The sequence below is a fragment of the Perna viridis genome, chromosome 2 (genome assembly GCF_037379345.1).
Source record: "Perna viridis isolate PV_CMFRI_1.1 ecotype Kerala chromosome 2, ASM3737934v1, whole genome shotgun sequence".
Lineage (NCBI taxonomy): Eukaryota > Metazoa > Mollusca > Bivalvia > Mytilida > Mytilidae > Perna > Perna viridis.
The window spans coordinates 44142295-44159286 of NC_142446.1; the positions used below are offsets into that span (position 1 = coordinate 44142295).

Here is a 16992-nt window from a genome sequence, read left to right on the forward strand (position 1 = left end):
CATATGGAGTCTTCATTTCAAAACTCATACATTATGCCAGAGCTTGCCGTAACTACAGAGACTTCTTGTATCATGCTAAAATTATTACAAATAGGCTTCTGGAACAGGGTTATGTTGCTACAAGATTGAAGTCATCACTGCAGAAGTTTTATAGTCATCATCATGAACTCATGGATCCATCTGCACCATGTAAACTGATTTATTCAATGTGTCATAGTTTTCCGTTCCTCTTTTGTCTGCCCCAGACTTGACTTTTTATGAGCAACTCGGCAGTTGTTTCTAGAAATGCAGAGGACAATTACCCTACTGGTGCACCTGGTCCATGCTCTCAGTTTTTAGTGTAGTCCGAATTGCACATTTACTTTTGTTACTTTGTATGTATTATTTTAGTTACTTTATGTTCTTTGATGTGTTTGTCTGTTTTCCATGTCTGGTCTTTGTCGCTGGATTTTTCATTCTTCTGATTACCGCCAGAAAATTGGTTCCCTTGATTACTCTTTGACATTAGCAACTCTTTTAAATGTTTTTTCTTTTATTCCTACCAATATAATTGGTCTGTACCACTTTAATTTCTCTGCAACAACTTATCACAGTCATTTAATATTTAAAAAAAAAGTTTTTATGTAGGTATGCCATACCATTGGTATTGATTTCAGAATGAAGTGACTTTCTGTTTGGTGACATTGTATTTATTTTGATCATGTGGTTACTTTGAAGGCGAAGGTATCCCATAGTGAGTTTTCTAGTTTCATACTAGTATGGCATAATTTGCGTGTAAATTATTTCAGTCTCTTTTGTTATTTAAAGATAAAATTATGAACTTTGTATATGACGTTGTGATCGTAGATTGTCTGGGATCTTATACTAATAAAGTAATGAGATGCATAACTATGATAATAGGGAGCAGAAAAAATTGACAATTTTCACATAAAGCAGGTGTATGGTCTTGTTTACTGTCTCTTAATAATCATAGTTGACAAATGTCAGCTCAAAATTCTTCTTTTTAAGGTGTATATTTTGTCATTTATTTCATAATAAAATCTTTTTCTACTAAAGAGAAGTAAATAGCTTCTTTATGTGTAGGTATATTTGTTTTTGGAAATAATTTATTATGATTTAAGTACAGTCATCCTATGTCTAATTTATCTGTGGCAGATTCAAGGGGTACTTATTCCAAAGATCTTGCCTTCTCCCCCTCTTATGAAACATTTTAAGTGAAAATTTTCCATTTGTCTATGTCTACAAAAGTCCAAGCTGCTATATGTTAAGAATCAGCAGAATTGAATGTTAGGTACTCATGTACAAACTTTCTTGAATATACATGTTTTTTTTTTCATTTTTAAAATGTATTATATGTATTACAAGCACATTTTTGCAGTTCTCATTGAAACCTATTTTATTTATAGCTACTAAATGTTTAATGCATACTAATACATTACTAATACAATATTTTCTTACAGGACACTGAGATTGGTAAACATACAAACAGATCAGTGTTTACATGTATTCTCTGGGTGCCAAGATGCAATTCTCTCAGTTGTGGTAAGTATCTGAATCTAAATAGAATACTCAGTAATTAGAGTTTTTGTTTAATTTTTATACAACAGCAAAATAATTTTGGTTTTGTATCACTGTTATCATCATTGTGTCCATGAACATGTGTTTATTTACGATAACTTGAGTAAAGCTTATCTGATCTTTTTGAAATTTTAACTCATTGTTACTAAGGGCATGGAGGAGGGTCCTATCGTTTTTGGTGGTTTTTGCTCCTCCCCTTTTGGAAATTATGGACTAAAAATGGGGAAGATAGGTGTTATCATAATAATTGATAGGAAAAGTTTGAATGGTTGATATAATCAAAGATTCTGATGTCCATCTATTCCTTTTTTAAATTCTGTTTTAAAATTTTTTTCAGAGTAGGCTTATTTTTAATTGTTTTGGAGATAAAGGGTTATAAGATTGGGCCATGCCAAAAAGAAAAAAAAATTGAAAGTTTTATATTTAGTCCAATTTTGAAAATGTTTTTTATCGGATCCCTTATAAAATTCTTGGCTTGCATATTTTAATTGTTTCAGGTATCTCTTACTGTTTTGAGTTGTAAGGGGTCAAAGGACCATACCTGTAATAATAATAATCCACCTTTTTATTTATAGTCTGATTTAGTCATTTTTTTTAATGGATTCCTTATTAATTTCAATCAGATTTCAGATATCTCTTATGATTTTTTTTAGTTATAAGGCACACATACCCAAAAAATGGACTTTTTTATTATTTTTTTTTTTATTTTGAAAATTTTTAATTGAATTTCAAATTTTGTGCTTTATTGTATCCAAACCATTTAATATATCCATAATGAACTGTAAGTCCCTATGCATATAAATGTGTCAAAAACTAGTATTATGTCCACACTGTCACCAAGTTAACAGAGTTCAATATGCTGTGGTGGTATCATGCTGTGCTCCACGGAGCTCTTTATTATGATAATATGATTGGCAACATGGCATGGACTGTATCATTTCATAATAAAGGCCTAATGCCACATCAGAATGGCTGTGAAACAAGTCAATACACGTATGAAGAAAAATATTAGCAAGTCAAATACATGTATGATGAAAATACGCAGATCGAATTGAACAGATTTATTTGGATGCAAATTTCGAAACTGATTAAAGCAATTGTCTTGGCCGGCTGTAAAAAGAAAGCACTCAACAATAATGAAGACAAACATATTATTGTTACAGTCCAGTTGCCTTCTTTCCCATCTGCACTGAGTAGATTTCCATTCATTAATTTCAGTTTTTAGTGGAGTCTTGAGTTGCTCATTTGCTTTTATTACTTTGTATGTATGATTTTAGTTAATGTATGTTCTTTGTTGTGTATGTCTGTTTTCCATGTCTGGTCTTTGTCCCTGGATTACATTCTTTTGATTACCACTATAACCTTGGTTTCCTTAATTACTGTTCCATTACACAATTGGAAGAACAGTATCATTTAGTTTCAAATTTTGATGAAAATTGATGAATTTATAAACAATCATTAAGAATTCCAACAATAAAAAATGTTTTTTATTTTTATCTCTAGCATAGGGAATAAAATTTTGCATAATATATGTAGATATATACATTATATATTTTTGAACAGTGGTATAAAAATGTAGCATTCACTTAACAACTTTGAACAAAGAAAGGGAACTTAAAATAAAACAAAACATCGGACTGTTACCAAGTACATTTTACAAGTATTTCTTTCAAGGAAACATTAAAGAGATTTAAGCACTAATTACCAGGTTTCATTTTTCAACAATATAAGAATCTAATCAATTACAGGAAAGTCAGCATAATGTTAACTCCTACATTTTTCTACACATCAAAGAAGTTTGAAATAGAAACATGTCCAATGTGTCAATAGATTATTTACACAGGACATGCAATGTGGATGAATGAAAATAACATAAACACGGTGATAAATAACTTATAGTGGTTAAAGTGCTCAAATTTGACAATTATCCAAGTATTTATTTAGACAGATTTACCCAAAAATATTTAGAATTCAATTGTTTTTCATGTGATTTATTCAATTGAGAAGAAAGTTCAACGTCATACCAATCTCGCCCAAGTGACAGCTAGGTTCATTAGCTATAGAATGATCTATCATTATTTAGTACCATTGTATCAATTATTGTTTTGAACTCAATAAAAGAAAATTTATTTTTATCGCTTGATTGGAGTAATTAGTCAACAATCACTTGACACTGGATATATTTTCAAAGACTTGCCAGTGCTGATGGTGCTATTGCTAAAATCATTCTTAAATGTTCAAATTTAACTTGTCTTTTTAAAAAAAAAAACTGTGTAATTATTTTAGAGTTTTAAATTAGTTTAATGGTATACACCTGCAAGTATTTAAGTAATTTTTGGAAAATTGTTTTTTCTCCAATTTGTATGTACTGAATATAATGAAAGAGTTGAGTGATTCTGATACCCATTCTAAATTGTTCAAACTTTTCCATTTAAAGATCTGCACCTTTTTATTGCCTTTGTTCATGTACTTTTAAATTAAGTTAAAGACAAAATTGTTGCAAATCAAAAGAAACAATTTATAAATATTTATTGCAAAATGTTTTTTTTTCTGCTATTGAACTCAATTAGGTATTTTTTAAGAGGCCATTAGGTGCTTACTTTATATGTTTTTCGTGCACAACTTACAGAGTTTAAGAGTAAAATCATGAAAAAAAGTGTGTGTAATAGTATTGTTTTAGTTAAAAAAGTATTATGTCCTAAGATTCCAAATTATAATGAATGTAAAATTTTTAACCACCTCAGTTGTCTTGAAGTTGTTGCTCTTCTCAAGTGTAGGAGGTGATTTGATAGATCCCTTAAGGAGGTAGACCTAGGATAAGTGACACAACTCTTAGAAGTTATTGGAACGTTTGTATTCAGCATTTTACATCAATCTTATGTAAGCATCAAAGTAACATGGACTGATTTCCTTCTGTTTCAAATAAAAGTTTGATAGGCTTTGGTGAAATTGAATATAATACAAACACATCATTGATTTCAAGAGTTATGTCCCTTACCTTAGGTGTGCCTCCTTAAAGAACCACACCTAAGACATTTAAGTTGGCAGTCACCACTTTTCTGCCAAGCATGTGGTATTATGGGGTAGAGTGATGACTGGTGAACTTGGTTGCATATCTAATTAAGGACTATTGCTTCTATGAGCTAGCACAAAAAAAAATGGGCACAACTTGTCCAACTAGTGTGAAGAAGGGTCTGTTTGAATGGTCAGACATTATAGTTCAGAAATGAATAAATTATCTGTCATTGATCCTTAAAAGGTGATGTTTTTAAAATAAAAAGTTGTTATTATTGAAAATTATCAAGTATATAGATATTAGTTTGAAACTGTAGAATTTTGAATTTTTTTATGACCTAAAAAGTTTCAGTCTAGAAATTATATTCCATCATGTCTAATTAGCAAATTTTATGGTTTCAAAGTAAGTCATTATTAGTCGAGACACAGTTTAATGCACAAATAAAAACAAATATATTCATTTTTCATTTATAGATGAAAGGGGACCTAATTATCAGTGGTGATTCTGGGGGTCATGTGTACTTTTGGAACAAGGAAACAGGAAACACAGAAGCAGCTATTCAAGCACATGATGCACAGATCCATAAAGTTTGTTTCCATAAAGGAAGATTTTTTACTGCCTCAAGGTAGGTTATACGTTTACTACATTCATCTTTTCTTATTTTTTTTGTTTGTAGAGTAAAAACCTTTTCTTTATAATCTAAACCTACCAATATAATGTCATTGGTACTTATGTATTCATTTGTATTATATGAACTAAGTTTAAAGTACTGCTCAACTTAATAATAGGGTAGAAAGTGGGACACCAATATTCCAGCATTCTTTGCTGAATATCATTCAGATGTCCCAAAGTAATTTCTATGTTTTGTCTTTTTATGTCATAATACTGGAAAGATAATATATATTTGTATTTTTGAAAAAAGAAGTTTCTCAAACATTTCAGGGGTATTCTGGAATCTTGATTTAATTGGTCAATGACCCTTCAGTTTAATTATCAAGAATCTATGGAGAAAAGCAAAAAGAGCATTTCAACACTGATTTTTTTTTTATGAAATATTACTAAATATTTTATGGCCATATAACATCATGTTTTAGATTTTTTTTTTAAATTTCAGTGATTCTACAGTAAGAGAATGGGACCTTATGTCAATGACAAGTGTGAGGGTTTTACAGGGACATAAGGGGCCTGTGAAGGATATTAAGGTTTGTTTTTTTTTAAATTAAACTTCATGAAGGAGGTAGACCTAGGGTAAGGGACATAACTTGAAATCAGTGATATGTTTGTATCATATTCAATTTCACCAAAGCCTTTCAAGCTTTCATTGGAAACAGAATAAAATCAATTCAAGTTACTTTGATGCTTACATGAGATTGATGTAGAATGCTGAATTCAAATGTTCCTTTGATTTGTAACAGATGTGTCCCTTACCTTAAGTCTACCTCCTTATATTGACCCTTTGTTAATATACAACTTCAACTTTGTATATAAATATCTTTGGAAAATTGAAAAAAATATTGTCAGTTGAATAAGTCTAGGTATTGACATGATAAATCGCTGTTCTAATGGTATAAATATATTAACTTTTCATAGTTTTCCTTTTCTCTTTCGTCTATCCCGGATTTGACTTTTTATGAGCAACTCGGCGGGTGTTTCTAGAAAAGCAGAGGATGCTTACCCTGTCGGTGCACCTGGTCCATGCTCCCAGGTTTTAGCGAAGTCTCAGTTGCTCATTTACTTTTGTTTCTTTGTATGTATTGTTTTAGTTACTTTATGTTCTTGGTTGTTTTCCATGTGTAGTCTTTGTCCCTGGATTACATTCTTCTGATTTCCACTAGATTCTTGGTTCCCTTGATTACTGTTTCAGTTATCTAATTTCCGCAATGGTCAAATAAGTGGTACCAGTTACTATATTAATTTAAAAGAATCTGCAAAAATTAACAACAAAAATCAGTATATTTATAGTTATTTATAATGTCTTCAACTCTCAGAATAAACCAAATTGTTGTTCTAATACAATATAACAAGAATATTGAATATGTCAAACTCCACCAACACACTGGTTATTGTAAAAAGACAAATCAGATTTTTTGCTTTGCTTTCATTCATTATTTTTTAGAAACTAATTAGTTGTGCATATAACTTGCCATTCTATCATCATTGTAACAAAGGGTCAGGAAATTTTGACAGCACATGTCGGTCATTTTATCAAATCTCACCAATTGTTTGTGTCAGTCTTTTACCTGCTCAGATCAAGAATAAACTTTAAAAACCCTTTTTTGTAACACATATACTAGATTATTGGCATTCGGTATTTGAACTTTGTACTGACAAATTATCACCACATTTAAAGGTTGTAGTGGTAGTATAAATGTCATATGCTGTGTTGCAATAAGGAGAAATGCAAGACATCCCTTATTTTTTTTTTTTCATTTTTCATTGTAATTTGGCAGTATTTGTAGTCTTTCTACCTCCCATGGAAGGTCTGATTCTGCCTATAGAATGAAGCATAGGTGCAGCAGTCCACATGTTTGTTTTTGTGTATGCTGGACACAGTAAGTAAGGGCTTCGTCAAAATAATAAGGCTTTTGTAATAACGACTGCAAATGGCACCATCAAAAACTATGAATTTTGCATTTTTGAGCAGATATCTGTTTAAAGCGCACATAGAGATTCAAACTTGTTCAAACCTTTGTGATAAATAACATGTCCGAAACAGAAACTCAGCTTGTTGTGAAAAGCTACTTAGAGTATTCAGACATCTGGCCAGTGGTTGGATGCTCAGCCCACTGGGCTGTTAAACAGTGTACTCCTTGTGCTTGAGTAGGGGAAGCTCATGTTTCAGGGGGTTGCCAGGCCATAAGAGGAAAACCTGACCATGAACAAGTGGGCCAACGTGTTTGGAGGGCATCACATTTAGTGCATGTTACAAACTCCAATTATAGTGTTCTTTCAGAGTAGACTCCTAAGAGCCACTACAGTTGGCAAACTTTGCCGTCCTATTTATTCTCCCATTTTCCTGTGGCAGCCCCAATTGAGCATTTTTTACCATTCGTCTCTATTTCAAAATATATTTCTTACAGATTTACCTTGTTCTCGTCCTGAATATGCATGAAATATTTTCCACTCACTGTTATACAATCAATCAATCAATCAATCAATCTAATAACTACTACAATAGCTTCTTAAAAAAACTACGAATTTGGTGTTTAATGGCGGATGTCTATTTCAACGGTACTCGGCTTTAAACTGGTTCCTGAATTCAAATGTCTGCCTCACCACTTGCAAGGAAGTCCTATTGACAAGAACTAGAAAAATCAATGTTGTTCGTGTGTATTTTTGGTAGATCCTGAAGTGTTCCTTAAATTGCATTTTATTTCAGTTGCTATATATTTATATTTGATTCTGAATAACTTCATCTACATCCCTTAATAGTACCGTTGACTTTCAGTTTTGAGATTAGTGTATAAACAATTATTTACGTTCTGTTAAAAATCTTTAACTTAGGTGTAAACAAAACCAAACGTTCCTTTATAATTAAGAAAAATAATGCACATGAAGTGATTGATAGTTAGTGCCTGATCCGTAATACTAGAATAGTTTGTAGTACAATTGGATGCCAGCACGTGAATTCAGAAAATGAATGACAATGTCACCTTAATCAGTATGTACTTTTTCTGTAAGATCAACAATGTGTTAATTGGTGTTATTGCCAATTTACATCCATGGGATTGAAATCTTTGTCAGAATGATGAATAGGGAGTATTATATCCTTCAATTCGTCTTGGTCTTTTTTTTTATGTTTCTCCCCTCACCTGCGTGATAGAGCATACAATTCAAATTTAGAATTATGGGCGTAGCAAGTTGTTTTTCGCTCACCCCATCTGTCTTCAGTACCACCACTGACCCCTAATATGTTTAAACGCTTTTAATTTTGATGTTTTTCACAGTCAATTAGATAGAAACATTGTGAACAGGTACATATAAGTCTTGGTTCATATATTGTTTTTGCCACCTTGCACACCTGGTGGCTAATAACATATTATAAAGTACCGGGGAACTTTAAAATCTATTTACTTGCCATCCATTATAATTTGCACTTGTTGCTTACGCGAATGTATCCGATGTTAACTTTCAGTTAAAATGTAAGGATCGTACCTTTAAATACAAAATTTATTATAATTTCGATGTGTTATACACGTGTTTCAAGGAATTACCTCAGAATCAAATATATTTGTACCTTAGATTCGCACATGATGTTGATGCTAGTATTATCCAAAACTTAACGGAACTTAGTGTTTTTTTTTAAATATTTGTCCGTACTTTTTTTCGATAATATTATTATACTCCTTTTCCGTCTATTCACAAGTTGCGTTATGTGACTTTTGGTACCAAAAGAGGGCACGCCTTTACATGTCATAGGACCGGAGCTTCTCTAGTGTACTTGTGGACTATATATATGAATGCTTCAGACCTTTCCCTTCAGATTCACTCGGTGTATGCTCTAAATATTTAGCAATTTTCTCATGTATAGAGTCGTCTTAGTGTTCATTTGTTACTATGGTATCTGTAAGTTTTTATTCCAATTCATTGGTCGAAGATATTTCTTGAACGCAACTTGTTTGAGACTGGGTAACGAACTTTGCCGATTTTTATAGAAAATCAAAATAAAAAAATGAGAGTTACGAGATTTTCGTGCATTTTACATACTTTAACCGGCGACGGTGTAGGGGACATGTTGATACATGCGGCAATATTTACTTCATATTATTTCTTTGACATACTATTATCGAACATCATTTTACGTTGATCGTCACATACAGATGATCTCTTGTTTTTCAACTCTGCCACTTGAAGTTACTAGGTATTATGTGATATAAGTTGCACGTCGTTCCGTCTGTCCGTCACCAGATGGAAATTTTAGAAGATATTGAATGATCTTTTTTTAAACTTTGTAGTTATTGAGCATCATAAAATACAGATCAAATTTGATTTTTACTTTGATCGGATTATTTACACAAAAGTTACCCCTAAAAAAATTACAACATGGCAGGGTATCATTAGATGCCCTATTTTCAAAAAAAAAAAAAAAATTTGATTAAGTCTCTATGCTGTCGGTGATCTCTGTTTCAACATCCGCCACATGTATACTTAACTCATAATTGGCTTGAAGAATTTATTGACATGATTGTGCCATACTGCGTAACAGGTTATTCTCATGTAATAAAAATTCCGTAGAACAATTACTTGTCATAGATGGATTGACGACATTGAATTGTAACAGGTATATAGCATTATGTTTTTATAAAATTTATGTCCCACTTCTCCGCCTACAATACTTTTTACTGCTATCTCTTGTCACATCGTGTACATAAAGCAAAGAAACATCTGTGTCTATGTCATAGACTGTTTGTACCAATTTCCACCCAGTTTTATTGCAAATATTTTTTTTTTTTTTTTTTTTTGTAATTTTCGCCCCTTCTTTAACCTCTGTCAAGGAAGCAATGTTTTTGTTTGTTCCTGAACAATTTAGCGATCATATCAACATATGTTGTGAATCAGATTTATGTATGGTTTCTTCTGACAATGTAAATAAAATTAAGCATGACGAAATGATTTTATTTATTGTCTTTGTTTCAATCATATTTTACCTCAAAATATGTTGTTGCTTCACAGTAATACCACAAATATTCCGTTTTATGGATTGAAACAACATATTCAAAGTTTTTTAAATGTTCGTTTGTGTAAGTGGACAATTTGTCATGCTGACGAATCTTACTTCCTATATGTTCAACACGGACTCAGAAGTTACCCTTTTTGTACCATTTTACACGATGATCTTAACATCAGTGAGACCATTCTTGCAAAACGTAGTCGTTGGCATTATCAATTTATTAAAAACAATAACTATCTTTAAAAATAAAGATAGTCGAGGCTGTAAAATTTGTTCTTTTACTCATAATTTTCTACTTTTCATTCAGGAAATAACACATGGCACGCAATTTCAATTTTTTAAATTTTCGATAGTTTTTTCGAACGCAACTAAGTTATTAGTATTTGGCCAATCGGGAAACAGAATTGTGATCAGGCGACTTGCGTTTCCATGGAAGAGCGTCTTTAAGGTCAAAGGGTAAAAAGCGAAACTATACCGACTGCGTCGGGAAAACCCGTTTAATCTGTTTAGTATCGACGTGACTATTGAAAAATAAACAAGCAGGTAGACTTAAAAACGTACATGGTATATTATGATCGTTAATTTCAAACGTATTTGTTGAACATCCTCCTTGACTCATTGTTTTTACGTTTTTGAAATTCTACTCATTGTTGAAATACATCATATCGGGTTATCCCAATCTTAAACTGGAAACTTTTATCTGAATGAATTTAAATATCAAAGGAGCTTAAAATGAAATTCGGTCGTGTTCATTTAGAAAACAAATTATTTTGCTATGCTTAGTTTTTATTTTGGTGATAAATACCTTTGCCCTTCTTTTTAAGGCATGGACTTTGTGGATATTTATTTATGCTTTGAATTTTGCTTCTCTATTTTGTACTTTAAATTTGTCTTCCCTTTCTGTAATGCATGACACGTTTGATGACATGGAAATGAAACTCCATATACATGGCTTGTCAATCTAACTTCGTATTGCTTGACAGGGGGAAATCGTCAGTAAGAATGACTTCGTGAAATTAACATGTGGTCTTATTTAAAGAAAAAAACCTTGTGGTAACACGTGAAGGAACATCCTTGACATTATTGGTTTGCTAATTTTTTCTTGGAGGTTCTAATGAATCCCAACTGTTCCTTTTATAATTCATGCAGGTACGATCCTGTATAAAGAAGTCCGTTATAAGTAATACAAAACAATCAGAAGGACCTTTTACAAGTTTCAATATGGTTTGCTGCATACTTAAAAAAATAGTACATTTTTTCCTGTGTAGCATGCCAATTCTTCAATTTTTGCGTGCGTGCTTTGTATCATTAAAGTTACGTTTCACGGAGAAATTCTTGTGAAAATTGCCTTTTGAAATATCAAATTAAAAAAATGTGTTTTTTTTTTTTAGAACAATCTGCATCTATCGATATATCTCAGTTGAAAATATCCCTGACAGTTTTGGTTAGCCAACTTTCCTTGACTGTGGTTACGCAGGCAATTTGAAATTTTCATTTGCCCTCACAATTAGAATAACCGACCTTTTAAGATACAGGTGGCATAGTTCACTGTGTATTTGATGTCTTAATTGATACATACCGACACCAGAAGTAAAGTCTTTAATTTCTCCTCATGATGCACCCAATGCCCTTCTAAATTGGATACACGTTAATGTCTATATACAGCTCTGCTAGCTCTGACTTCGTTCGTTTGTGTAAATGACATTTACATTCGATATTAAGAGACAAATGTACAATGTAAGACAATCTATTGTCCAACATCTTACACCTCAGTTTTCATTATTTCTCTATAGGAGGGCTAGAATCTATCCTAGTATCACTGAATCCTTTTGGCGTTTAGTCTTTTATGACATGAATGGAGTGTTTGGTTTATAAAAAAAATGCGTGGTTATTTCCCTTTCTACGTTTGGTTTGATCATTTGAGCTGTCTTTTGCTGAACTGTAACATAATTTTACGAGTCATTTTATTTTGTACATATATTTCTTTTTTCTATGTTGACTTCTTTTACCACTTTTTCAACGAATGCCTTATTTAGTTGATGCTAATGGGAATAGCTCTAAATATGTATCCAATGCTATTTTATACTATTGTAGCTGAAGTGAAATTATTTTAGATGTTGTTAAAAACTATTTCAAAGACTTTTGCAATTCTAATAGTTTGTTAAAAACCTTATCGTATCCTAAATCACCTATGACTGTGCATGAAAAGAGATGGTATTTTTCGGTCTTCCCTCACGATTAAGTCCGATCTAGTTATTTTAAGGTGTTCACGATCACTGGATACTTATTTATCACGCGTAAGTCGTGGTCTCAGCCTTTTGTTGGTGAGTTAATATTTCCTGTCTAAATTGAATTATTTTGCTATTTCTTTTCATACGTCATAATGGACTTGTTGCTTTGTCAGTTTGCATATTACCGTTATTGATGTTTTCTTTTTAAATGATTTTAGTTTGATGGATACGGATGAGATTAAAAAAAATTATATTTTGGAGGATACTAGTAGATGTTTTCTTAGGGTTAATTTCAGCTGAAACTTGTGTTTGTCGGTATATGACCAGTGATTTGTCCTAATTTTAGGACACCCCACTATCACACTGAAAATGCTCTTTTATATTGATTAAGAATAACTCTTTTGATCGATATATATTTATTTAAGTACAGATCAGTGTTAGAACCAGGCAGACGTTTATGAATAGTGATTCATACATTTTTTAATCCCAAATATTTTTTTGATTGGAACTCATTCAGTAGACCTCATAGAAACTGTATTCAAAAATCAAAGTGCAAATGAAAGTTTCCCAATTAGAGATATTGACACTTAAAATTTTGTTACATTTTACTATAGAAAAGTGCGGGAAAATGTCCCGCCAAAATTTTTACACTGTAACAGTCAGAAAATGTTTCACCGTATATAGCAAGTCCGAGGAAATCACCATCGGAAGATTTCTTTTTAGGACGTAACTAATGTATATTTTGAACAGTTTCATTGATTATCTTGAGATATGATGAATCTCCCCCTGCCTGGTTTTTAGAAAGAATCACGCTTAAACTACTAATTAGTGCTTAATTGCTTTGGGTAATTAAAGAAAGTATTTTTCTGCGTCGTTGCAACTGTGTTGAATTTTAAAGTATGTAAATTTACCACATGAATTTGTCTACAGGGGGTATAATCTTCGACATTGAATGTTAACAAATGTGTCACAGCAAGAATTAATTACAACCTTTTGTTTCGTTTTGGCTAATTTTGCTCTAAATAGTATATGTCACCGTTAGAAGATATAGACATTGTAAGTGAGAGTATCGTCTTTCGATATTAAAAGCCATAAACTCATTTCTTACTGTCTTAAATACTTAATTTGTCATTTTAATTGAAAAGTTCGTTGAATCCGATGACCTACGAGATTGGAAAGTCATATGTTTCCTTATGCAATTCGTTTACGGGCTTTCATTATATGACTAGGGGAAAGTATAGTTGATACTATCAATAACAGTAAGCTAATACTCTCATGTAGGCCTCTACCAACCGAGACTCAAAACGAGGTACCACTGCGACGTTTTGTTATTGTTCAGTGATCTTTTACTGTTAAGCTAAATGATAGTCCTCGTGGGGTACTGAATCTTCCTTTGGCCTCATAACCTATGCCCATCTCTATTCACAAACCCGTTTGCACGTGTTTAAAAAAATATTTTCTGACTTTCCAAATGTATTGTATCACTGGTATTTTAAAATTAACTTTTAATTTGCTTATCGAATATATATTTTTCTCTAAATATGATAAGTTTTACGTCAAATGATGCTTCACATTCCATATTCATCCTTGGGTATTTGTCAATACCGTGCTACTATTTGGTTCCTTTGAGTTGCCCATTTTATTGTTCTCTCATTTTCATGTCTAGTAGACGGTGAAAGGAATTGCCCCTCTGGTTCATTCATTTTAAAACACAGCATGAAAAGGTAATATTTGAAATTGTTGTACAATTTTCCTTAAGCTATGTTTCGTAAAATGCTTGCTTGTATTCATATTAATTTGATCAAACGAATCTCAACAAGTATGGTATTACTTTGTGATAATATCCATTTGAACTCTGACCTAATTTTCATAACGTCAAGTTAAGTTAATATCATGTTCTTGGCAATATATTTTCATTTTTGTGCAGGTGCATCCTCTTGTTCAACAGTTGTTATTTTTAACAAATTTAGTGTCCATTATAAGGTAATAAATTTGAAATAATTACATAATGTCTACACCTTTGTGCAGAATTAGTGAAACATTTTACGTCTCAACATATTTGTTACTTATATTTCTGAAGAATGTTCAAAATTCTATATGCCAGTGTTTATTTGGAAGTTTCTGTAATTTGTCACTTGTAGCAAGTATGTACTTTTCTATTGTATAGTAAAATAAAACATGTGATTTAATGCAAAAAATGAACACTATTACTGTTGAAGCTTATATTTAACTGAAAAATTAGGACGTACACAAGAAATAAATCTAGAATAATTTCTTTTTAATTTCTTGAAACCCAAAAGAAGAAAATTCATTGTCTGTTCTTTGAATTAGTTTTGACCATATCTTGGAACATTGTGCTTGTGCTATATTTTCTAAAAAAAAGAAAACATTTTGCTGTTATTACTTTCTGTGTCACCTCGTCAACAAATAATATTTTTATTTTTTTATAGATGGGTTGCCACCCATCTATAAAAAAATAAAAATATATATAAAAAAAAATCAAAGACTTCAAAGTCGCTAAACATCAAATATTCTTTGCCACTGATTTTGGCTTGCTTTCAACATCCTAAATGGCACGAATGCGTTGTGCTCTAAAATTGGGTGATTTCCGCAAGAATTTTGGTTCTGTTGATATGGTTATTCTTTCATAATCGTGATGACCCGAAAGTTTCTCAGTCAACTATCAAATTTTAGCGATCGTTTGGTCGCTTATGATATTGACCAGGGAACCAGATTAATTAATTGGCAATGGCTATTTATGTTTATTAGGCTCCTGATAATGTACATAACCTGTAAAGTCAATTGTAATAACGAGCCCTGTGTCTGGTTGTGTTCAATGCTTACCGATCATTTTATCTTTTAATGTAAACTTCCCGTTTTCATACAGCAAGAATCACACATAAAACATATGTGTATGATATTCAAGAGATATATTTTGATCTCGTATGAAGCTAGAATTGATGGTAAACACGGCACTTATCAGCAGCTTAATGTGGAGTAGTAATATATGATTATGTAAACTATATGCGAATGTAAAGTATTGAAATTACTAGTACAAGAAGTCGCTAAGAATATTAGAGATTTAAAAAACAAACTGTAATTGATTGTTTTTATGATCAAAATAATTCTACTTTTGTCTGTTTGAACATTTCTTGAATTTGCAATGATTTATTTATGAATTAGTAATTTTATTGCCCTAAGGACAAAAAAAATTTTTGAATAAACTACAAAATGCAATTTTTAACGGGTTCAGTCGGTCAGAAGAGGGTTTCAATAGCAGTGGTTTCAATATCCAGAGATTCCAAGCTGATGTTTCATCGGAATTGAACAGAGATATAATTTTCCAGTAATTAGAGAGCTGTAAATTCTCTCATGCCGAATACTACATCACTTGAAGAGATAAGCTTACTCATATTTCATACCTAACGATATGGGGCATGTAACTTTACCATAATACATATGTCCCCTGCAATTTATGATGATCTTTATAATAGCTTTAAATGCTCATGACGAGGCATCATTACTTCTCGAAGTATTTACCGTTAAAGAAAGAATGCATCGCGGTTACTTATAGGAATTTTATCCTATGAGTATATCTTTACCTGTTAGGGTATGATGTTTCAGTCACTTTGTAATACAAGCTTTAATTTAACATTGAACTTTCTGCTTCAAATATCGCTTTTAAAGTGTAAAATACCAACAACATTCAAATTATTTCTGTATTGAAGCTTTGTATGCGTGTGTGGGCACTCTACAGTTCTGTCAATCAGATATGGCGGATTGGAAGGGGTTCTTGTCGTCCAGGATTTGAATAAATCTTGCTGAAGTTTGAAACTGTTTTAAGCTAATTCCGAAAATAATTAGTTTCGAAATTTGAATAATGGAAGTAACCTTACTAAATGATTTTTTGAACATTGGATTGCTGAAACACAGATACGAATCCCTATTGATGTGCCCCCATATTGGAACTGAAATCATTCGAAAGAGTAACCCGTATCTGCTATTTTGACAATTCAAAAAGTAATCTTTGCTTGTATTTTTCCTTCGTCGTATCTTAGTTTTTTATCAAATAATTTGCATTGTTAGTTTAGAAAAAGGTTTAAAAGTAAAACGTACTTCAATTTTATCAGAAAGTATGATCATAAACATTGTAAGATCCTCACTGATAGAATGGATATTCTTGACAAAAAGATCGAAATCATAATTTCACCGTTCATTAGGTTTTCCTGTTTATCATTCGTGACTATTTCGAATATTTCAATTATTCTTCGTGTTCCAAAGACAGGTGGAATTTTTATTTTATAAGTTGGGAAGGATCATAATTTTTTCATTGTTTAATTTCCATTACTGAAAGATACTATACTTCACGAAGCTGTGGTAACTATACTTTTCATCAATGGGTGTAGGATGTACTTGCTTCGAGCGAGTAATGTTATTTTTATGGTCTATTACATAAATTGTGTATGCTACTTCCAATTGGCTATAATGGCATCGTA

The 16992-nt window shown here is 31.8% G+C and overlaps 1 protein-coding gene across 19 annotated transcripts in view; it reads left to right on the plus strand.

Moving 5' to 3' along the window:
- Positions 1–16992, plus strand: part of LOC148625256 (uncharacterized) — a 79379-nt gene that overhangs the window by 42937 nt on the left and 19450 nt on the right. For 18 of the 19 annotated variants that reach the window (XM_088568693.1, XM_088568678.1, XM_088568675.1 and 15 more), the window contains 3 exons: positions 1461–1542; positions 5068–5219; positions 5709–5796. In XM_088568693.1, the coding sequence (XP_088424819.1) occupies positions 1461–1542; positions 5068–5219; positions 5709–5796 (322 nt within the window). Of the gene's footprint in view, positions 1–1460; positions 1543–5067; positions 5220–5708; positions 5797–16992 lie in introns of those variants that run through there. The other variant, XR_015919886.1, reaches the window with a different exon arrangement.